Source organism: Salvelinus sp. IW2-2015, unplaced genomic scaffold, assembly GCF_002910315.2.
Source record: "Salvelinus sp. IW2-2015 unplaced genomic scaffold, ASM291031v2 Un_scaffold1825, whole genome shotgun sequence".
Classification (NCBI taxonomy): Eukaryota; Metazoa; Chordata; class Actinopteri; order Salmoniformes; family Salmonidae; genus Salvelinus; species Salvelinus sp. IW2-2015.
The window spans coordinates 52,817-77,910 of NW_019943196.1; the positions used below are offsets into that span (position 1 = coordinate 52,817).

The 25,094-nt window shown below is 43.2% G+C and overlaps 1 protein-coding gene across 1 annotated transcript; it reads left to right on the forward strand.

The window, feature by feature from the left end:
- The first annotated feature begins 326 nt into the window (after positions 1 to 326).
- LOC111970831 (sodium/potassium-transporting ATPase subunit alpha-1) lies at positions 327 to 14,460 on the forward strand. The gene is made up of 22 exons (XM_024139518.2): positions 327 to 524; positions 6,155 to 6,271; positions 6,478 to 6,537; positions 7,448 to 7,651; positions 7,787 to 7,900; positions 7,990 to 8,124; positions 8,221 to 8,338; positions 8,641 to 8,909; positions 9,032 to 9,340; positions 9,800 to 9,934; positions 10,095 to 10,287; positions 10,438 to 10,613; positions 10,705 to 10,841; positions 11,052 to 11,202; positions 11,363 to 11,531; positions 11,622 to 11,776; positions 11,902 to 12,025; positions 12,741 to 12,886; positions 13,003 to 13,133; positions 13,230 to 13,331; positions 13,538 to 13,629; positions 14,135 to 14,460. The coding sequence occupies exons 1-22, from the start codon at positions 513 to 515 to the stop codon at positions 14,161 to 14,163; spliced, it is 3,078 nt and encodes a 1,025-aa protein (XP_023995286.1). The 5' UTR covers positions 327 to 512; the 3' UTR covers positions 14,164 to 14,460.
- Positions 14,461 to 25,094: the final 10,634 nt, after the last annotated feature.

The window sequence follows — 25,094 nt, forward strand, 5'->3', positions numbered from 1 at the left end:
GAGAAAAGGGACAAACAAAACATGTAGAGAATTCTTAAAGAGAATTGAGGATAGGTTTAAAGAGGATTGAGGATAGGTTAGTATCCATTGTGAATATGAGTGGTGAGAGATATTGACAGAGATTTCATCCTAATATGAATAAGCCTGCACAGAAGAGACCAAGTGACTTTCCTTCATAAATGTTTGAAGTTACAGAGACTAAAGTCCATTGTCACGCAATGGATTCATTCTACTTTATGAAGGCCGATAATCGTAAAACATTCAATAATGGGGACTCCGCCCCTCCATTCTATGTTACCATGGCAAAAAGTGCAGACGTCACGATCGAAAGGAACACTGTATATAAGTATTGGACCTTTTAATGAGACAGGGAGCTTGGATGCGTGTCCGGTAGGAGTGACACGTGTGGATAAGGGCACATCCAGGGGCAATACATTTTTCAAATCGTTTTTAAGTAAATTGGGATTTGATTGTTCAATAAGTTGTTTTTTTTCCTCCACAAAACTGCAAACATGGGACGTGGAGTAAGTGCGCTTTTTCTTTCCATCTTCACATTCCAGCTCCTCCATGAAATGCTACTGTAGCCTAATTTACGCAATTCTTAATTGTAGGCTACTTGTCAAAAGTGGTATCGATAAAAAAAAAAAATGATAATACAGTCGAAGTTGTTTTCAAATTATCACATGTACGTAGATGGCCGCATTTTTTTTCAAAATGCCTGCGATGGGAGAGTGACTTCCGCATTTTGTAGGCTGAACAAAAGTTGCTTTCATAACGTGTCTTGGTCGAGTGTCAATTAGGGTTAAAAATGTGTTGTTTTTACATTGATACTGAAGATCCACAGGTTGTTTAGCTTGGATCTAGTCGCCAAGGAGAAAAGCTTGTAAGCGCTACGATGATAGAATTGGCGGTGTAAGACAAGTTTGAAGATTGATACAATGTTTATTTTCATCCAAGTAAACTGCCGCCAAGGTGACTACAAATGTAGCGTGGTCTGTTTAAATTCTAATTGCGGGAAGTGGGGAAGACATGCTATCTTGTGACTTGTGTTACTTTGAGATACACGGCCATACAGAGCCTGTAGCCCACTTCTGAATATAAGTGATGGTCTTTGTTTCAATGAGTTTTTCATGGTGACTTGTAACCCGCTTGACTGAATTTTGTTCCTCAATGAGAAATATCGGTAATATTCAGATTCTTAATCAATTGGGTAAATGTAGTTGCGACTGTAGGCTGTTGCGATAGTCTGTTCTTCATAAATTGAATAATAACCGTAMTCCACCCCATTCACAATATCAACCATGCGCCAAAGTCGTCGGTGTTTATTTTTTTTGTCATGCTCGTTGAAAGAATGTAGTTTTTATGTAGATGGCCTACATTGGAATAATTGACTTTGGCAGCTTAAAAGGATAGTTCTGGATTTMATCAGGATGCCCTTATCTACATTCCCCGAGTTAGACGAACTCGTGGATACCATTTTTTATGTCAGCGTTCAGTTTGAAGTTAATTGCTAACTAGCGTTAGCGCAATGACTTGAAGTATATGGGAACACGCTAACACTAGTTAGCATTGGCTCACGAAAATACCTCTAAGTTTCGTAATACTGGACGCAGAGACCCAACAATGGTATCCACGAGGTCATCTGACTCTGGGGAAAATACCAAACTGTTCCTTCATAACAATTGAGCACCTGCAAAATCTCTTTAAAAAATACACGTATTCCACTGAAGGCTTAATTGTTGTATACTGATTTGGCATATGGTTGTGTGACATTTCTTGTGTAGCCTACATTCTGCGAATATTCAGATAGACCTACATCAACTACAGCCCTCTCATGTATTAATGAAAGTCATCGCTTTTCAAAAAAAACAATAGTTTTTATTAAATCCAGTGATGTTCAATACACTAGATTTGTTGTATATTTCTCTCACTTCAAGGCATATTGTTCTAGACTTGTAGAATTACGTTTTTCTTTTAATGGGCAAACCTTAGTCAATAGGGTTTTTGTCATCAKACCTGTCTAAATAACTACCTGCAACTTTATGGTGATGGGAAATGTATCAATTATTGGAGTGATTTTTAATTTGATGTTTTATATTTTACAGCTACCTACCTGTGACTCCTGTATTTGGGTYCTGTATTGACTACTGTATGGCAGACTGGTGGGATATCGGGGAGGTTAATAGCATCATATAAAAGGCTCGCCACTCCCTGCTGGGCAATGGATCACARGGGCACAGTGATAAATTATGRATTCACYGCTACAGTAAGAGAGGGGTGATTAGAGKCAGATTGGTTGTATGATGTGAATGCAGAGCAGCAAACCTCCGTGTTTGGTGGTGAACACTCTGCTCTGCCCCCACCCCTTCTGTCCTCTTCTCAGCGCTCCGGTCCAGTACACGCGCAATAGGCACAGATGCTTGGACAGCCGGACTAATGATTTCCAGGAGACCACAGAGAGGGATGAGAGAGGGGGGAGTGAGAGGTACAGGGAGAGATTGAGGGTGGCATAGGGCTGGAGGGAGCAAAGGGTTGGTTAGAGRGGTGAGGTATATGGAAGGGAGACRGCTMTGAAGATGAGGCACCAGTTGCTGCATTGTCATCATTGTTCATAGGCTCCTGTTCAGAGGGAGCTGGCAAAAAAAATTCTGAACTGATTGAATGGCAGATGGAGGAAAAATTCTGTTTTTCTATAATGAAATGGAAAATCAAGAGGTATGATAGTATACAACTGCTCACTGTCAACAAATTGAAACGCCCAAAAGTTCCTTCCCGAAATGGAATACTATGGCTACTGTTTCCATCTCTCAAAATAAACTGTGATGATCTGAAAACAAGGCCGTTTTCCTGTAACGTTATTAGGGCGCCGTCTTTCTTTGTTTTTCCACTTCTTTTCTCGCCATCTTTCATCAAGGGGGGTCATTGTTTTAAAGATTCCACCACTGAGTGTGATGGAAAGTGGCTTGTGGAAAATCTCCACTGTAAACAAATGAGGCCTAGAATATGTCCAAAACAAAGCCTTTTTATATGGTGACGTAATTGGCGAATTCTTTTTATTTTCTCCAGTGTTCAACCTCTGAGCTACTATCAGGTTGTGGCCTCAGCTGACCATTCTTTCCCCCCAGGGGTCCACTGTGGAACCAAGAGACCTGCMCTCTAGCGCTCTTWAAAAAAAAAAATGTTTTGCTCTCTCTCTCCTGAGGATTTCACATTCTTTCCGCTCGASAGTCACTATGTATTAGGCATCCCTTTTGTCACACGCCACCCCATCTCTGTGACAGAGAACACATCTCACCCCCACTGCCCCTTTCTCTCTCCTGCTCGATCTCCCTCTCTGCTCGTTTGGCTTAGCTGCCTAAACATTATGGACAGTACCACACATTATTACACCTTCTGTTTCCTCCACTGTAATTTCTATTGTTCCAACTGCCGAYGGAATTGTAAAAGAAACGTTTATCCCATAGGCCTACTCACAATCGGCATTTCGCAATAGCCACGTGCGTTCTGTTCTAACCTACATTTCAGACTAGCGCAATAAAGGAAGTTGCATCCCATTGATTCGAATTCTGCTTTTAACTGTGGTTCCTGGGGTCTTAAGGAGAAACACAGGCATTCACCATCTTTTGTTCTGTGGGAAAACGGACTCTTCCAGCGGACGTGGTGGGAGTTTTAAATGCGTTTCTTGTGAAGAAATGAACTTTTTTCTAAACTGAAGAGAGGGAGAGAAAAGGGGAGGAGAGTAACATGTGACTCGGTCCATTCAGATATCTGAGAGGTGTGGTTGTCGCCTGTAGCAACGGGGCAAAGTCCCAGGGCGAGGAGGAGCCAATATGCTTGAGTGAGCAGCTTTTGTATTTGGCACACGTACAGGAACAGAACCAGGAATGGTGTTCACAGGAATTCGACCCTGGCTGTAAAYTATGCACCCGCTCGACCGTCTCTTATGAACTTTTGTTGATCTGGCGGTGGTGTTGTTTTAGCGTAAAAGTGAGAGYCCCCTCGTCTCACTGAGGCTCTGTTCTGTTTATCGCTGTTGTTTTTATGAGGACAGTTGTTCTTTCAAACTTTCTGTCCTCTTGGAAAGGATGTCTTGCCGGCTTCACCCCCTTCTCCACCCACCCTGCGTTCTTGCACTGTCTTTCACACATAGTTGTTTCTCTTTCCTTCCCTGACTAATTACTCTCACTCCCATATGCAAAGTTCATGAGAACAACGATTACGCAGTTGAATATACTACTCTGAACTATGGGAGAAATGGTATGCAGACRCAAGCCATGTTTACCACAGTGGTGTTGCTCCCACTCCCAGATCAAACCATTACAGTAATCCCATATAAGAATGCGGTAAGCCTGGTATCTTAGGTGTTTTGCTAAGAGGGTCTGAATAGATTCCGTGACTGTACAGTTTGTCCAAAATAAAGTCACTCTAAAGATATATTTCTTTGCCCCATTTTTCATTCTTGTTTTTACGTGGTTCTCTAGAGGTGCAAAGCCTCATTGTTCTCAGGCTTGTAGTGGGACAACTGTTGTTTTTGCGTGATTGGTCTTCTGAGAGATTCCACACATTTGCTGACATTCACACTTTCTTTTCCTGTTTTCAGTGCACTAGCTTCCTGTTACATTTGAGAGACAGCTGAGTAATACTTCCAAAACAGCATCCTCCCTTCCTTGCTTCATTGTGGTAATAACGGATGTGTACACTATTGGGAAAGTAAAAGGGATATTTCTAAATAGTATTAGTAGGAGGGGGGTGCATTTCCAAGAAGGGCAAGTCGGTGTGCCTGTCAACMAATAAAAAGACAACCGGGGACTGCGACAACAGATTCCTTGAGGGGGCCCGGAAGACTCCAGCAGGACTTGTCGTTCCACCTCTACCCTTTACTGTCCCAACAGCAAAAAAACAACAACTGGTAGACACCTTATGTTGGATTCAGTTGTAACCAAACAACGAAGTTTAATTATCAGTKACGCCCCTGTGACTTGGGGATCACATTCTGAACCAGGATCTGTCTTGCTTAGAGTCAAGCAGCTTTTGTGTAACCCCATAGGGTCAAATCAAGAGAAGCATGTAGAGCTCTCTCCCCCACAGCCAAAACACTTCTGAACACCAGTAGAACCTGAATAATTTATGATCGCTAACTGCCTTACCGATGTTTATCTGGTACTGTGCGTTATCCTGTTGCCGCAGTGTCCCAACACCCTCCCCTTTTCAGCCGTCTAGCTGACGCGCATTCTTCAAGGTCTTTATCCTCGTRCCAAAAGTGACCGATTTGATAATGGAGAAAGGGAAGAGTGAATGAACAATGGGTTTGCAGAAGGTGAGGGGCCGGGGCTTTTTTGGACTTTCACAATGAGATGACTCCAGAGGAAGAAAGTTCTGTGTGTACTCAAGACAACCGAGCCAATGGTGTGCATCTTTTCCCCTTTGGAGAGTWAATTTTACCCCTATTCTGGACAAAGTATTGTGACATAGGGCCTAATAGTCTGACATTTCTGGATTGCAGTGGAGTATGTTGAAATGACCCTCAGCCCCACCCCTCCCACAGCTCTCCTTATTGACGCAGTTGCGCAAAGTGACGGTCTGTGARATGATTGTTCATTAAGCATTCCTCATGAACTTCAGACAGATGCCATTTTCAAACATCTGASTTTCTTCTGCTGAGTAGTGAAAGTAATTTGGCTATCTAGCACAGGTCGTAGACGCTAAAAGGTGAAAGCCTACCGGGTGATAGTCCAAAAGGAACAGCCACAACTATCTTTGTACTTGTTGCACCATACCTGTCTAGGTCACGTTTGTTTTGTAAATGATAACTGGGCTWACGTTCAGTAGAACAATGCTACATCAATAACCCACAAGTTGTTGGGTGACTTCTGGTAAGTCATTTGTAACTGAAAAGTAGCATTTTTATCCTTTGTTCAAATGAGCGAGTCGCATTGACTCAATGAATTACCTTTCAAGAGTTGGGCCCCCAGACTTGGGTTTTATTCATACCTCGGAAACACTATGGGAAACTATACTATAAGCAGATTCTGCATCAGGGGCTTGAGTTGGGTGAAGATTTTATTTCTCGGGCAGAGCTCTTAAGGGGCTCTTTCTACCTATTTTATTATATGTGTTTGTATATTTTTCTTATCTTATCTCGCCCTCTCTGTAGGAAGGACGGGAACAGTATGAGTGGCGGCGACCTCTGCAGCAGGGAGGCAAGAAGAAGAATGCCAAGGCCATGAAGAAGGAGAGGGACATGGATGAGTTGAAAAAGGAAGTTGATCTGGTGAGTCGGCTTCTCTCACTTTCATTCTCTTTCAGGACCTGGGAAGTTCATCTTTAAATCACAAGTCTTGGTCACTCGCGTGTTGATGTCACTGACTTGGTGTCAAGCTTGGCGCTGCATGTAATGTACTGAATGTTTATCTTGATGGTGCAGAAGTGCAGTGCAATACGATTGTCAGTGACATGTTCCTAAWCTCTGTCCCATAGGATGACCATAAACTGACCCTGGATGAGCTCAACCGCAAATACGGCACCGACCTTAGTAGGGTAAGTCTGGAGCTTCACTCATTTTCATTTCAGTTGGCGATTCATTCATCTCCCCTGCACTTTTCTGTTAACAAATTAGTTGTTTATCGACCACAGCTGGAGMGCAATTCAGCTCGGTTCTCCTCAATTCGAATAGTTTCAATTATTTAATAGAAAAATTAAGTCAAGTGATGGACTTCAAAGTTCTGCTCAAGTTATGGGTTTCGGACTCTTGGGATCTCTTCCAATTATTAAACCGTTGAAGAAGGGGGTTATCAGACTTGGATGTGACAAATACCAAGGCAATACGAGAGATGCTTTATCCCTCTTTTACAGCCATACAAATGGARTCTTGATCATGATTGGGAGATCAAGGGGAATAGTAGATTACCGCCTCCAAACCTAGCAGCGCAGCTTAGCAGCCGAGTGGTCCTTTTGAATAATTCACAAGCAGCAGGCCCATAGCACCTCAGCCCAGATTTAGGATGCACTCAATCCCAGCAGAGGAGATGGCACTGTTTTCATTGTTTGCGGCGAGTTGCCTGGCAACTGTCAGCACCTCGACTCTCTCCAGAGCCCCATTGACTTGTTTCTCTGTTCTCTGCCTTATGTGAAATTAMAGTTATGACTTGGCCCTGCAGTGTCTCTGTCTGCCACTGACAGACCTCGTAGAGAGATATATTGTGTTGACAATTTGCTTCCTCTCTCCTTATCACGTGCCGTGAGAGAGAATCTCAAGGGTGGGGTACCTAGATATGCCCGACTATAGCAATGTACTTGATTTTAAAAAGCAAGGGTCGATAATGGTATACCCTTAAAAGGTTGGGTGGGAGGGAAGCARCCATTCTTTTAAAATTAAGTATCCTCCTACAYCATCTTAATTTGAGGTCTCGACATGTAAAGTAACACAACCCATTTCCTGTTTCCTCAGGGGTTATCCAGTGCTAAGGCTGCRGAGAACCTTCTCCGTGATGGCCCCAATTCCCTGACCCCTCCTCCCACTACCCCTGAGTGGGTGAAGTTCTGCAAGCAGATGTTTGGCGGGTTCTCCATGCTGCTGTGGACTGGKGCTCTCCTCTGCTTCCTGGCCTACGGAATCCAGGCAGCCATGGAGGATGAGCCGGCCAATGATAACGTAAGATTCTAAGATGAAGAATGTTGATTTTATTGACATTGTGATGGAATTGAAAGCAGTTATTTATTTTGTACTGGTGTTTGTGCGGGGGAGTTAACTTAATTCTAACACGTTCTGCATCTTTGTCCCACACAGTTGTACCTGGGTGTTGTACTCTCTGCTGTTGTCATTGTTACTGGCTGTTTCTCCTACTACCAAGAGGCCAAGAGCTCAAAGATCATGGACTCCTTCAAAAACCTGGTCCCGCAGGTTAGACTTCTGCCTTTTCAAACACCTCTGAGAAGAACTCTATCATATAGTTACGTGCACGGATGTTAATCGTGTCCTCTTCCTGGTAGCAAGCCCTGGTTGTCCGTGACGGTGAGAAGATGAACATCAACGCTCAACAAGTGGTGGTTGGAGATCTGGTGGAGGTGAAAGGTGGAGATAGGATTCCCGCCGATTTGCGAATCATCTCTGCCAGCGGTTGCAAAGTGGGTACTTTAAAATCCCCTTGCTCCAAATACGTCACGTTCCGCCCATGTCCGTGCCATTCATTATTGTATTAATCTAATTCCCTCCCCACTCAGGTGGACAACTCCTCCCTCACTGGTGAATCTGAGCCCCAGACACGTACTCCGGATTTCTCCAATGACAACCCCCTGGAGACAAGGAACATTGCCTTCTTCTCTACCAACTGTGTTGAAGGTACTTTAACAGAGCAGAGTGGCTCAGATGAGAAGCAAACCAAATAAAAAGAAATTCTGCCCATGGACCACAGATAAAAATTAGCAATCTAGCTAAATCTGGTGCAAGGGCATGTTGTACATGGTCCCTGGCAAATAAATAAAAGAAAACAAACCATGACTGATCTAGCTTTGATGAAGTCCTGTTGCTGTATAAAGTATGTCCACCATTTCTGAGGTTGAATCAATGTCAACTGTGCTGTTAAACAGTAGTCAATATGATGTCATGATTGTTAAATGAAATCTGCATGTTATTTCCTGCAGGAACTGCCAGAGGTATTGTCATCAACACTGGTGACCGCACTGTTATGGGTCGTATTGCTACCCTCGCCTCTGGCCTGGAAGTCGGACGTACCCCAATCTCCATTGAAATTGAGCACTTCATCCACATCATCACCGGTGTGGCCGTCTTCCTGGGCATGTCTTTCTTTGTCCTGTCCCTCATCCTCGGATACTCTTGGCTGGAAGCTGTCATCTTCCTCATCGGAATCATTGTCGCTAACGTGCCTGAGGGTCTCCTGGCCACTGTAACTGTGAGTACTGTCTTTCGGGAGTGCTTTTCCCCCCCCAAACACTTCACATATGGCTCCAAAAACCAGTACATTGCCAATTTTGTTCGACAGACATGTTGAGTGACTTTTGGCTTTCTCCGTAGGTGTGTTTAACTCTGACTGCCAAGCGTATGGCCAAGAAGAACTGCCTGGTGAAGAATCTCGAAGCTGTTGAGACCRTMGGCTCCACCTCCACCATTTGCTCTGACAAGACRGGAACCCTGACTCAGAACAGAATGACCGTGGCTCACATGTGGTTCGACAACCAGATCCATGAGGCTGACACCACAGAGAACCAGAGCGGTACCTCCTTCGACAGGAGCTCTGCCACCTGGGCTGCCCTGGCTAGAGTCGCTGGCCTGTGTAACCGTGCCGTCTTCCTGGCAGAACAGAGCGGTATTCCTATCCTTAAAGTAAGTGTCTCATTTCCCCAGAGTGAATTGACAACAGTATACACATGGAGCTATCGACAGGAGTTCAGCATGTAAAGCTGCTGAAAAGGCTCAACAGGGTTGTCTTTCATCTTATGTAATTCCTCCCCTGTTGCCTGAATGCRTCATATTGCCTCAGCCCTTGCAATCCCCTGGAATATAACCTCTCACTCCGTTAATCATCTCACCTTGGACTAGCTGTGATTACCACACTTAATTTCACCCCTTATTTTCAGTTTCTCTTTGTCACTGTCTGAGCCTGGTAGAAGACAAAATCTACAAAGATTTCCTTTTCATTAAATCTGTTTTAAATTGAGGGAGGGCATTTTAATGTCTTAGGCCACGTAAGGATAAACCAGGTCCTCGGAAGTGCTAGTGTGTGAAAGCGAATGTGCGGCATACCACGTCCACTTCATCTGCCTACTCGTTTCCCTCTCACAGAGAGATGTGGCTGGTGATGCCTCAGAGTCTGCCCTGCTGAAGTGTATTGAGCTGTGCTGTGGGTCTGTGCAAGGCATGAGAGACCAGTACARCAAGGTRGCTGAYATCCCATTCAACTCCACCAACAAATACCAGGTAGGTCAATGGCACGGTAGCACCCTGCCACARGAAATAAGGGSATATGTTTCACTGTAAGTCTTTGAAAACCCTTCCCTTTGGCACAGAGATCAACATGGTTATGCCTATTCTGGWAATCTGTTTTCAAAATGGCTGCTCCTATAATTTTATCCCMTAGCTCTCCGTTCACCTAAACAAGAATGAGGGTGAGTCCAAGCATCTGCTGGTGATGAAGGGAGCCCCTGAGAGGATRCTGGACCGCTGCTCCACCATTTTGATCCAGGGCAAAGAACAGCCTCTGGATGACGAGATGAAGGACTCTTTCCAGAACGCCTACATGGAACTGGGTGGTCTGGGAGAGCGAGTGCTGGGTAATAGTCATTTATTTCAGGCATCATTAGCCAATACTACTGTATTTTTGTTATTCCATCTGTGTTGTCAAATGATCCAATGTGAGGTGTAAAGTTGCGCTTTTGCTCCTTTTTTTCAATTCACATTTTCACCATTTTGTATCCGTCTAGGGTTCTGTCATTTCCAGCTCCCTGATGACCAGTTCGCTGAGGGCTTCCAGTTTGATTGTGAAGAGGTGAACTTCCCAACTGAGAATCTGTGCTTCGTTGGCCTAATGTCCATGATTGACCCTCCCCGTGCTGCTGTGCCTGACGCTGTGGGAAAGTGCAGGAGTGCTGGAATCAAGGTATAGCAATGTAATACTTGACACGACTCTTCAGTCAATCCACATAGCAGCCACTGTGATCAGACCACTCCTCTTCCCTTCCTTCCCTCAGGTTATCATGGTCACTGGTGATCATCCCATCACTGCTAAAGCCATTGCCAAGGGTGTGGGAATTATATCTGAAGGAAACGAGACTGTTGAGGACATCGCTGCTCGTCTGAACATTCCAGTCAATGAAGTTGACCCTAGGTAATACAAAAAAAATATTTAAGTTTGGTTATTGGAAACAACAGTTAAACTCCTGCAGTTTCTCTACATTTTTTTCATTTTTGAAGTCCTTCTTCCAAAGATTTCATTCAGGCTTGAATGTCAGGTCCTTCTCATGAGCGCTTATAGACATTATAGAAATGTCTTCATATCAATGGGATTTTCCATAAATAAAGGGTACGTTTTTCCCAGGGATGCCAAGGCCTGTGTGGTCCATGGCGGTGACCTCAAGGACCTGAGCGCTGAACAGTTGGACGACATCCTGAAATATCACACAGAGATTGTGTTTGCCAGAACCTCTCCTCAGCAGAAGCTTATTATCGTGGAGGGCTGCCAGCGCCAGGTAATATTCAGCTCAACTTAAAGACACTAGGCCTATCTCACGAGAGGTAAACAGAGTGAATGTAGCGTAGATAAATTCCTTTAAAATTAAAAATGTGTTCACCAGTTCTCTCGACTTCTCTCTCTCCATAGACTCAAACACCTCTCCTCCTTATCCACAGGGTGCTATTGTAGCTGTGACAGGTGATGGTGTGAACGATTCTCCTGCTCTGAAGAAGGCTGACATCGGTGTTGCTATGGGTATCTCTGGATCTGACGTCTCCAAGCAGGCTGCAGACATGATCCTCCTGGATGACAACTTTGCCTCCATCGTGACTGGTGTCGAAGAAGGTAGAAGCAGCATTTCAGTGGATGTAGAATGTTTGGGGTTCCTTCTATTCTGCATTATTTTCACTAACGTTATGCATGTACCTTTCCTAGGCCGTCTGATCTTTGACAACTTGAAAAAGTCCATCGCCTACACCCTGACCAGTAACATTCCAGAAATCACACCCTTCCTCTTCTTCATCATCGCCAACATTCCACTGCCCCTAGGAACCGTCACCATCCTCTGTATCGACTTGGGAACTGACATGGTAAGGAATTTGTATAATTAAGATATATATATATATATATATATATATATATATATATTTTTTTTTAAATCTTTGTTTACTGTTCAGTTTCATTCTAATTGTTGAAATCGTCCTCAACTTTCCAGGTCCCCGCCATCTCCCTGGCCTACGAAGCTGCCGAGAGTGACATCATGAAGAGACAGCCCAGAAACTCCAAAACAGACAAACTGGTGAATGAAAGACTTATCAGCATAGCCTACGGTCAAATCGGTAAGACCCCTTTTCACAAAGCCTGACTTGCGCAAAACAAAGTATTTTCATTCTTAGATGAAAGATTAATATCTCATATACCTCAAACTGGATTCTAGACTCTTAAGTTGACTGAGTGGTTTTGGGATCAGCTGGAAGTGGGGTATGCGCCAGAAATAGCCTCCCTGGTGATAAGAGAAGGGGTCTCTGAGTGATTATGGGATGTCTCTGGCTCAAGAGTTTCACACTTTGGTGATGGAGCCAAAAATAGGTTTAAACCAGAGGTTTCCACGTGAGCGGGACTTTCCTTAAGAGGAAACACTGATATGGACAGCATTCACATACTGCGGTTGCATCATATCATGGGTCGAGAACCTCTCCCACCAACGTGGTACTCCTTGGGAATCACTGTAGGGTGGCAGGTAGCCTAGCGGTTAGTGTTGGCCCAGTAACTGAAAGGTTGCTGGTTCGAATACCTGAGCCGACAAGGTGAAAAATCTGTCGCCATCCCCTTGAGCAAGGCAGTTAACCTTAATAAGCTCCAGGAGCACCCTACTACTATGGCTGACCCTGTGAAACAACACATTCTCCTGCACCTATCCGGTATATGTGACAATCAAACTTTAAAAATAATTTTTATGGAGATTGATGCAACAGAAAACCAACAGACAGAATGACATGGATAGAATCTGATACAAATGCACCCATCTGATCCTGTCTCCCCATCTCTCCACAGGTATGATCCAGGCTTTGGCTGGGTTCTTCACATACTTTGTGATCCTTGCTGAGAACGGATTCTTGCCCTCCAGACTGCTAGGTATTCGTGTGGACTGGGACAACAAATTTTGCAATGACCTGGAGGATAGCTATGGCCAGCAGTGGGTGAGTATGCAGACACCAATGTGGTTTTCACAAGCCTTGTTGATTGGTCTGATTCTAGATGATTAGTTGACTGTGTTTTGACTGTTTCTCCCTCTGTTGCTGACTGTTTTCCTCAGACTTATGAACAGAGAAAGATTGTGGAGTTCACCTGCCACACAGCATTCTTTGCCAGTATTGTCGTTGTACAGTGGGCTGATTTGATCATCTGTAAGACCAGGAGGAACTCCGTCTTCCAACAAGGAATGAGGTGAGTTCCGTGGCCATTTTGAAGAGCATCGGCTGTTGTTCGTTTTTGTTGTCAAAGAAATGACTTGATTTTAAATGCTGCTTCTGTCCTCCTCAGGAACAAGATTCTCATCTTCGGCCTGTTTGAGGAGACAGCCCTGGCCGCCTTCCTGTCCTACTGTCCTGGAATGGGCATCGCCCTCAGAATGTACCCACTCAAGTAAGTAAAGACCCTTCAGTTAGGTACACTTCATCTCTTAAAAAAATATATTTGTAGTACCAAAACTACTTAACTCTAGGAGGACTTCTATTAAGCTTAGCTATGTGTTGCTTAAAATGTTAAGATCTGTTCTTGGCGCATTCTGGTCTGGAGTCATTTSAGATCTGTTATTTTTGTTTTATGTTTTGTTTTTCTTTTCTCCTTAGACCCAGCTGGTGGTTCTGCGCCTTCCCATACTCTCTCCTCATCTTTATTTATGATGAAATCCGAAAACTGATCATCCGACGCAGCCCAGGCGGTGAGGCTAAATCCCTTTAGTTATTACTGTGACTATCTGCTGTACTTGTTCATACAAGTCTTAAGGTCTTCAGTTGGGCTCTCAAAACCACAAGCTTTTCCCTCGTTCTCAGGAAGATAGTAAAGCTACCTAAATATGCAGCCTTACTATCTGGCAAACAAGCGAAGTCTGTAAATCTTTAAGCAGCAGCACATTTTTCAGATGCACTAGTCAGTGTGAGACAGTGGACACAGACAAGTTTGGGAGTCTAGTCCACTCCATTGACAACTGCTGATGTAAAAATGGCTTTATAAAATGCATTTGATGTGAGTAAACCGGTATGCTATCAGAGACTAAGTTGATGTTAAAGATGTCGGTCACTTGACTGTCTTCCTCAGTGATCGTCTGAACTACACACTGATAGTTAACATGATCATTGTTTATGTATGCTACAGCCTTCCTTAGTCCACCTGTTTACCAGAGGTABTTGATCTCTAAATCCTGTTTTTTATCTTCTCTGTTTTAGGTTGGGTGGAAAGGGAGACGTACTACTAGAAAGCATCCAGTTTGCATCGCTCAAGTTCTTGCATGGTTGTCTTGCTGCTCMGAATTTTAAGTTCTGTAAGATTTGGTTGTGTTTTTATATAGGGAATGCGTGATACTAAAACACTGAGATGGAGACATTGTGTGCCTTGTTTCTGGAACAGGACCAATTTTATACATGTTTTTAACAGTAATATAAATAAACTTTCAGTCAGCTCCCACTTTGGTGTCTATGGTTTGTGCATGTGTGCTTGCACGTTTCCTCATTGCAACTTGGAGACTTTCCACAATAAACACAGCATCAACAGATCTTCAGGTCATTKTTTTCCTATCCTTCCTGGAGATTCTCTCTCTCACTCTGTTTTAACCATGAGCACTGCTTTCAGTGTGCAGTCAACTAACACCAGCTAGTTGTTCACTGTCATTGTAGTYCAGAATGTAGACTGTATTTCATGTCACCTTTTGACCCATTCACATCACACTTTGTTATCCATCTACTGCCTGACATTAAACACTATCTTCACACACTAGCAAGCCTGTGTCAGAGCAACCTTCTATCAGAAGCACAAGGCAAGACTTATCAACTGGCAGCACTTGAGTATAAAAACCCTGCTGATAACATTGTGGCTTAATATGTATATTTCATTCAAACCCACTGTATAATGCTTACAGTAGCAATGCTCTCCTGTGGGTGGGTGTTTTAAATAAAGTAGCTATGGAATGCCTAATCCAATATCCTACGCTTGTGGTTTGGGAATGAAGCTAAACATATATATTTTTTTATCCACCCACTAGTGGTGAACCCCTAGTCCCACTGACGGCATGACCAAGAGAAGGAGAACTCCTGATTTCTCTGTGGACATCCCTCATGTAAACACGCAGCAGGTAGCCTAGTGGTTAGAGCGTTGGACTAGTAATCGAAAGTTAAGATCGAATCKCCGAGCTGACAAGGTAYAAATCTGTTGTTCTGCCCCTGAACAAGGCAGTTAACCCACTGTTCCCCGGTAGGCCGTCATTGTAAATAAGAATTTGTTCTTAACTGACTTGCCTAGTTTACATAAAGGTAAAATAAATAAGAATTAACAGCTAGTTCAAGTTCCTGCCATTGAAATCGTGAAAGGAACAACCACTTCTGCAGCATTGTCAACGAAGAACATGTASATCTACTGCAGGCTACATTATCTACAGGGCTGTTTGTCGACAGCTGCAACCAGACTTATCGAAATAAGAAGCTAAGCTACCTACTGTTCAGAAAACATTTCATTGATAACTCCCCACTCAGACTAAGCACACTACAATTGAACCTAGCTAAAGTAGGTATTTCACATCCCGTCTGTCTGTGGAGTGGAAGACGCTTGAGACGACAGTACTTGTCCACAAGGAAAGAAAACTCACAATCCCCAAGCTTGGGGTGTCAGTGCACAGTCCAGTTTTGTCAGTCCCAACTGGACTTCATGTCTGGGCAAAGATGGTGGATAAATGAATATGTCTTACCATTGATTTTTTTTGTTGTCACAGTCCAGTATTAAGGGGTGACTCTCCCATAGACACCAATATGATAGCAGCTGGGTCTGCTTAGTTCATTGACTGTTTATGAACTAGAAACAATTTGGGAGTGGGATGTCTCTCTTCCGTCTCTGGTCAGGCTGCGTGACAGCGGGTGGGTTGACAGCGCTGCGTAATCTCCACACCTCCCTTACTCTCATAGGACGGCCTATGTGGCTACCAGTTAAAGGGATAGTTCATTCTCAAAAGCCAAAGTTTGTCATGCCTCAAATGTGGCCTATAGCCGAGCTCCAAATCCCACGGCATCTGTTGTGTAAATGTCTCAGGATTTAAATGAATAGAAAACATTGGCACCACTGAGGTGACCTATCCTTTAATGTAAAGTGAAAAAAACTTTATACTTACGGAAAGAAGTTCTATCTCCCAGGGGTGCTTCTGGCAGGTCTTTAGCAGGTCTGGAAAGAGGCCAAAAATGAGAGGGGTGAGAAYAGTGAGGCTAGAAATAGGTAAAACAGACATGGCTAGAAATTCCACTTGATTTAACACAGACCTACCAAAATGTCAGCCAACTACATTCTTGCACTGAAAAACATACTGAATTATAAACTTCCACACGGAACTCTGCATTCAATGAATGAGAATGACCATTCTAGATCAGCCCCATTTCAGTTCTATGGTAGTTAAGGCTCGTATGTACAGTAGGCATGGAAACAAACCGACTTCCTGCACCGTGTGAAATTTGAGGTTTCTATAGTGATTTGGCCGAATACAGCCCCATTCAAGATTATTTCCATTCATGGTGTAGGCCCATCGAAGAGTAGAATGTTTAAACAACACTGTGAGAGAAGGAATGTGGTTTCATTCATATCTCAATCTGCAAATATCATCATGAAAAATATTAGAATGAGTACAATAGTTTAAAAAATATATTGTTAAATAGTGTAGTCTAGTGATTACATAGTCACTGAAGGTCATAATTGGAATTTTCTGAAACTTTTCTGTCATCAATAGCACGTCGTTGGTAGTTCCTATCGCTTCCTGATTTTCATTGGAACTTCATGTGTACATTTTAAGGCACTCAGCGTTCCATAACACTCAAGGGATTCAGATTCTATAACTTCACCTCTATCGGGAACAGAGTGTATGCTGCTTGATGACATCTTGTGTTTGAAAACTTTTAAGGTCAGGAAAGGCCAGATAGGAGCACCTTTTACATTCAAGCAACAACTTACATATCGGGCTAGACAGATCAGGTCATAAGGTCATAAGCAATCATATGGTATCTCTTTTGGTATCGCTTTGATCCAAGCACCAACACCTCACTATGCGGTGTGCTTAGTTTACTGCTCTAAGGTGTGTGCTGTTTAAAAAATGGTGTCTGTCTGGTTCTCTTTAACGTTTCAGCTTCATTTTAATGAGTGCAGATCGGAGCAGTGGGCCATATCTCCTCCCTACAGCCCATTAACGACACTGGCTACACAGTAAAGACCTCTGGAGAGTGGCGGGCGAAAGAGTGAAACACATTCACAAACATGATGTAGCTCCCTGAGCAACCACAGAAAAGGAACCAGTGCTCATCAGAGCTCCCTCAGTATTTTCTGCCTCATTTAGGCTTTGAAAAAAAGCAATAGACACTCAGTCTGGAGAGGGACTGCTACTTCCTCCTCTGTGCTAGGCCTACATTTCTCCTTAGACTGAACAGCCAAATGGAACTCAGTAGGTCAATGGAATTGCACATTGGTACAGTTGGAACWGTTGGCTTCCCATGAGTACTGGGCCTAATCTCTTTCTGACCCTTCTGCATCACATTCTAAATCACAGCCCTGCCTGCCTGCTCTTCCATCATCTACAGGGGTTCCGGTTCTCCAGAACCCCCCAGTCAGAGATTCCAGCCGTATCCTGGAGTTTGCGTGTCGAGGCAGCAGGTGATAATCAATACTTGGCTACTGGAGGGGAAAGGTGGCTTTAGCCTCTCTAATCACTGTTTGACTTCTGGGCAGCAGAAAGAGGGTTAAAATAAACCTCTTCTGATATAAATATCCTTTACATGCCTCTATCTCTAGTCTGCCTGACTAATACCACCATGACTATGATATGATTATGATACTATTATGACTATGATATGATTATGATACTATTATGACTATGATATGATTATGATACTATTATGACTATGATATGATTATGATACTATTATGACTATGATATGATTATGATACTATTATGACTATGATATGATTATGATACTATTATGACTATGATATGATTATGATACTATTATGACTATGATATGATTATGATACTATTATGACTATGATATGATTATGATACTATTATGACTATGATTATGATACTATTATGACTATGATATGATATTTTTATGACTATGATACTATTATGACTATGATATGATTATGATACTATTATGACTATGATTATGATACTATTATGACTATGATAAGATTATGATACTATTATGACTATGATATGATTATGATACTATTATGACTATGATTATGATACTATTATGACTATGATATGATTATACTATTATATGATTATGACATTATTGACTATGATGATTATTACTATGATATGACGACATGATTATCATCAAATCCAATCTGATTTGATGATATGATTATGACATGATTGACTATGATATGATTATGGCATGATTATGACATGATTGACTATGATATGACTATAATATGATTATGACATGATTGACTATGATATGATAATGGTATGATTATGGCATGATTATGACATGATTGACTATGATATGACTATAATATGATTATGACATGATTGACTATGATATGATAATGGTATGATTATGGCATGATTGTGATATGATTATGACATGATTGACTATGAGATAATTAGGACTATGATATGATTGATATGAAGTCAATCCAGACTAAAAGTGTTCCTGAAATCTGTTAGAACCCAATCCAATAACTGCATGGTCTGGCTGTCCCTCTGTAGCCTGGCCCATCTGATTATGTTCATCCAGACCCCTCAGCTGGCTCTGTTAAAGAGCTCTGTCTGGTGCTGGGCCTCGCTGTGGATAAGATAAACGGTCTACTGTCCTTATATAGCCTGCTGCCATGCTGCACAGACAGCCACCCTTATTCCGTGTGTATAGTGGAGCAGGTTCAGTTTGCGTGATGAGTCGCCTTGCTTGGGAAATTAAGATTAGTTATAGCTCCCAAAGCTAATGCCTAGGCTTTAACTCAATGGGCTAATGCAGTCTTGAGTCAACAATCTGAAGTTCAATACCCATTTGTTTCKTGAGGCACGCTAGTAGCTTTTCTTTACGGTTTTGCGGTTGCWGTGCTGCGCTAACTGTTTGTTATTGTCTTCAAACAGATACTACGTGGCTYCATYCAATGTACAACACAGGAGTCTGGTGGCACATTCATTGGGGAGGACCGGCTCGTGGTAATAAATGGAGCAGAATCAGTGGAAWGGTATCAAATACATCAAACACATMGTTTCCAGGTGTTTGACGCCATTCCATTTGCTCTGTTCTGGCCATTATTATGAGCCGTTCTCCCCTCAGCAGCCTCCTGTAACGTACAAAGCTTTTTATTTGACAAGTGCAAGAAGCCAGCGCTCAGGTGTTTAGGTGTAACACAGCTCTGAGCCATAAGGTAACTATAGATTAAATGTGTAGTGAGACAAGAAGTGGCTGTAGCTAACAACAATGTCTCCTGTTGCAGTCGACCTACAGACTGAGTGTCCAATGTTTTTTCTAAAAGGCTCGAATGAGGCAGAAAATGATGAGGGAGCTCTGATGAGCACGGGTCCCTGTTCTGTGGTTACCCAGGGGGCTATCTCCAAAACCTGTATGTGTACGTGTGTCTTTCGGRSGGATTGGGATAAAAGRGYAAGKCAAATTTCGATTAGACCATGTGTMCAACTGKCCAATAAAGAGATCTTAATCTTACAGGCAATGTGTTTGTGGATGTGTTTCTCTCTCTTTCTCCCGCCACTCTTCAGAGCTCTCTTTACCGTGGAGACAGTGGTGCTAATGGGCTGTAGTGTGCCTTCAGGGAGGAGATTGGGTTTACTGCTCTCATCTCTACACTCGTAAAAAGAAAATGGAGCTGAAACTTTAAAGAGAAACTGACACAGTTTCTGTGCCAAACGAGCACCGTAGACAATCTCTCTACGGGTGTTTTAAGTACACGGTACAAAGGGAAATGGATGGTAAATGTTATTGTGCCCCAAATAAGCTTCAAGGGCCCTGGTTGAATACTTTAAAAACTCATCCTCCGTTCCCAACTTCCTTCCTTGAAGTTATCACTAATTGGATAGGTGAAAGCAWTGACTAACTGGACAGGTGAAAGCAAGGGTTCCACTACATAGCTTTCATCAATCCAGTCATGTCAGATCAATCATTAATTCAAAGAAGGGGAAGGAAGGATGAATTTTAAGTAGGCCTATTCCAATGGGACATGCTTACAATATGTAAACTGGGGTGACCAAATTTCCTTCTATGGTATGCCTCACAGAATCAACACAATCCCTGTCAGGCTCTGGACTGTCCTGCCTCGGACATAGCCTTTATCAGAGCAGGATTTGAGCTATCTCCCTGGATCCGACTGTAAGACAGAGAGACAGWATTAATCCACATCCGTCCCACTGCAACACAGCAGGCGTTCCTCCCTAGAGGGACAGAACCAGTCAATGATGGAGCACAGGAACTAAGAAGTAGATGATCGCTGTCCTCCAGACCGTATTAAAAAGGATGTGAAAAACGTCAGGAAGAAAAGAAATAGGCCCAGAAGAAAGAAGGGGAGATGGAAAGGAGAGGAGGATGCCAGCCCAAAAAGCTGTAGGGTCTTACATTTCCTGCAGCTGAGAGGTTTGGAGAAATGATTAAATTAAGGCTAGCTTGGTTTTTCCCCCCCGCTGCCGCTAATTACCTGGCCTGCACAGTCCATTTGAATTTCTAATTTCCTATAATGAGAGCGTCACATTTGAAATGGATTGGAAATCGTAACACAGGCAGAATAAACAAGCTTTTAGACTTTGTTCTCCATGGTTACCTCCATGGAGAAAAAACATCAGCTGTATCTTAAAGATCCTCTAGTAGCGTGTAGCGTRTATCTGGAGAGACACTGGTGGGAGCGATGAATAGGATCTCGGTACGAGTTGTTCATCTWAACTACACAGACGTCATCCCTGCTGGCCCAAACATTTTCCAATGTGCTCGCCAAAGCTCTTGGTTAAGCAGGCCTTTCATCGAAAAAACTGAGCCACAGCACAGCTCTGCTTCCAAAGGTGGKAGGCGAGCTTCTGRTGGTTGTTTCCTGGCTAAARGTAGCTTTAGCCGYCTGGRAATGGCAGCGGAACCATGGCAAAGGGMAYCTGCACCAAAACAATGGAGCTCTTGTGGAGCTCTGARCAGCGGCAGTAGGGYYAACAGGGTTCACTTCTCCCGGACTGGAAGCYTTTGTCTTTCTGGGGCTGTTCATTATTGCAGTGCTGGTCTCGTTCTCCCACCAAGAGGCCTTGCATGCGAGCGGGGCTTCTCTCTGTGACTAGCAATGAGCGGAGAAAAACAACAAGGCAATCTACTGTAGTTGCTCAGCAGATTGTGCACCATTGTGGATCATCACGGACAATGTATTCACCCCGAGTGGCTATTAACAAACATGTCTGATGTATTTCATGTAATTGATATGGTAATAGACATGCAATATGTTATTACAGCCATTATAACTGATTTGACAAGGATTAGACGGTTTTGAAAGTGGGTCTTCTGTTCACATTATCATATTTTGCTTCCTGAGTTTCTTGGAACTATCACTGTGGTTTCCTGGTAGWAACCTTCATTAGATTTTATGAGGGGAGATGAAATTAGATTTCTGGATTTTGCCAGGGGATAACAGGTCTATTGGCAAGYGACCCATCTGAAAGGTAGCAACTGATTTGATAGAAATGGGTTTCAAAGAAAAGGGGTGTATTCTGTGTGAGATACTGCCATTATGTTTGGCAGACTTCTAAAGTCTATGAATACAAAACACACATTTCCAACATTTTGATAAGCAGAACAATTTGGACAAGTTATCAAATGGAATTAGACAGGCCTGCTTACTAGTACTAGTAAATTGTTGTTTAACTATTGTTTTGACCATTTATAAAACGAGGGTGTCAAATGAAATACATTAGCCCTGTCTAGCCACCTAGCTATTCTGGGAAAGTATTTAGTTAGCTAATGTTAGCTAGTAGATAGAGTTTAGTGTTGATGTGTGCAGAGGGTCCCTGGTTCGCGCCCGGGTCGGGGCGAGGGACGGACTAAAGTTAAACTGTTACATACAGCGGACTCACTTCACATAATTCATGTCATGCCGGGGTATTATTTTCTTGACTCATCCATCATGAAGTCAGACACCCTCGAAGTCAGACACTATCATTTAACAGAGCAGAGGTGAATTTTTAAATACAAATTACAACCCCAAAAAATTGTGTGTGCATGAAAGTGTGTAGATATATGTGAATGCTCCTTAGCACCCCCACCCCTCTCCCCCCGCACAGTTGTGAGCTATACTTTTAATTAAGCATTTATTTTTTATTTTTTTACACACAACAAACTCATGTCGGGAAAAGAAAAAGGTAACAAACCTACGCCTGTTCTGATAAAAACCTTAGGGCATTTAGCCTCGGGGGATGCCTTGCTTGACCAGACCCTCCTTCCTTGCTCCTGGCCTGCCCTGCCTCTTCCACTAATCCATTTGTTTTTTATGGACAGAAAAGAGCAGAAGCTCTGTGCTGTCCGATCAGGTCCATTATCTATTGAGAGGCAGCAGGTATCCTCGTGGTTAGAGCGTTGGGCCAGTAACCGATAGATTGCTGGTTCGAATCCCCGAGTCAACAAGGTAAAATCTGTCGTTCTGAACAAGGCCGTTAACCCACTGTTCCCCGGTAGGCCGTAATTATGAATATGAATTTGTTCTTAACTGACTTGCCTAGCCAAATAAAGGTTACATTTAAAAGAAATAAAWATAWATATATAATTGCGCGTACGCTGATTTGACCGTTCTAGGCTACACTTAATTTTCTCACTCACAGCCGCTGTTGATGGGAGAATGGCGGTAGCACGTCGCACTCGAGAGTAGGCTACTCTAAAATAAAACGCTCTACTTTCGCAACCAACTGCCATTTCCACAAACCCATTACATTTTCGTAGTAATAGCAGTGATACCGTTGTAGTGAGGGTGTTTTTGTTGTATTTACAACTCGCTGTGAGTCACAATGTGTCACCTGAGTCGTCCAAGCTCCCGGCAGGAATCCTCTGAGGCTCGCAGCTGGGTTTACTAAGGACCGAACCTGTGAAGAGAGGGAAAGAGAGATGGATAATCAACAGCTGGACAGGACGCAAGTCATGGAAGCAGCTGACCACATACAGAGAATGGAGAATAAAAACAGAAATTCAAGAAGGCCTAAGTAATAACATCACATGGATAGAATAGAATATAGCCTTTTCTATGGAAAATTGCCTATCATATCACCTCACAAGTAGGCTTTACATAAAGACAAGTAATCCCACATCATAAAAATAATCACACTGTATTGATGTAGGCTAGCTCATGGTATTGCTTAGCCTACTAATTGTTAATTATAGGCTGTATAGTAGGCCTACCTGAGGATAAATATGATACAAGAACCAGAAAACTGCAATCTACAAAAAGTTCCCTTGACAAAATGTCACCACAATGACAATGTATGATTATATGATAATGGGATAACTTTACTTTAGACGTTTGAAAAGACAGCAATGTGCTTCTAGCTGAAAGCAAATCGGTATGTTATTGATGCTACGTTGTCAAAATAAGGATTGCGTGGAGTCAAACAGGTAATTTATTCAGATGTGTTCCTTCCTTGCCCCTGTAAATGGAAAACACACAATACAAATCGACACACACACACCCACAAAAACACGTGAGTGACACACTATTTAGGTGACTGTGTGAGGGAGTAGTGAGATGGGATGGATCACTGTGTTCAAATGGAGGCTCAAAATGGCACTGAGCCAGAGGTGCAGACAGCAGGCAGGTAAACCAGCCCCCGGGGGCCACTCACACTACAAACTCTACTCACACGTAGACACCACACACACACACACACACACACACACACACACACACTGGTGCTCATTTCTCATAGATGAAGGAAATGTTGATAGCTTAGTGGCTACTGCTCGGGGGGATGGGAGGAGGAACACTCACCTCTTTTGTATTATACAGGAGTTTTCCTATTAGTTATGCTATAATGATGATATATATAACCCACTGGTGAAATTCACCATGCTGGATTACGCTGTCAGTGAGGCAACAAGTCACGGGTTAACGATGTTGCACTCTGCTGATTCAACACAAGACATCATGTTACCGTATTCCAGGTGGATGGGTTTTAACCGTGTTGTTTGTGAGGCTTTAAGTAATTCAGCGTGTTTTCTCAAGGGACACAATTTGCTTGTTGAATTTAGAGAAAGCACTCCTGGGCCTTGAACCTGTACGTGCTAGCGTAGGGCGGTTCTTATTACAGGAGTGTGTCTCTGAAAGTCGAAATCACAGTGTCCTCATAGCTTACAGCCGAAGTGTTTGTGATAGAGGGCAGCTGAAATCTCGAGGAGCGCAGGGCCAGCTTGTACCGGCGTCTTGTTTCTTGCGCGCGTGCGTCTGCGAGATGTTGTGGTGCTGTTGTGGGTGTGTGTGGTGTGGTGACGTGTGTTGTGGTGCACGTGGGCATGTTTTCCATTGGCCTTAATAACGCGCTCCCGGACTAGTAGTGCCCGTTCCTACCAGTCCGAGGGTCTCGTAGCGCATAAATCAGGGTTTGGTTTAAGTAAGACAGTAAGTGTCTCAATACTTTTATGCTTCCAGAGCCTAGGAGCAGACGTGGTGTTGCATGCAAGTGCTATTTTAGAGAGCGCGTCCCGCAGAGACCCTGTTTCCCTTTCTGGTTCTGGTGTTTGGGTAGACATTGAATAGACGTCCTACATCTGGTTACCATCCCAGCATAGTGAATAAGGTGCGAGAGAGAGAGAGGAGTATTGGGCCAAAATGTGAGATTGGTGGCGGTGGATGTTTTATGTTCTCTACAGAGAGCGAGTGGGAGTGGTGTGTGTATTTGTGTGAGGGGAGGGGAGAGGGGAGTGTCTTGTGCAGTGCGTGGTGGTGAGCGTGTGCGCTGCGTCTGTCGTCTCTGTTGGTTGTTGTTGAAACGTGGCTAGGAGAGAGAATGCGGAAGTAGTGATGAGAAAGGTACAATATAGGTATTTGATGTGCTTTATTCTTACCGTTCTGGTTGCTGGCCTGGCCCCTCGGAGCGGGCAGCTGTCACATTGTATGGTCTCACTCTGTTGCTGCGCTGTGGTATTAGCGTGGAGTTGAGTAACAGTGAGAAATACAAGGCACATT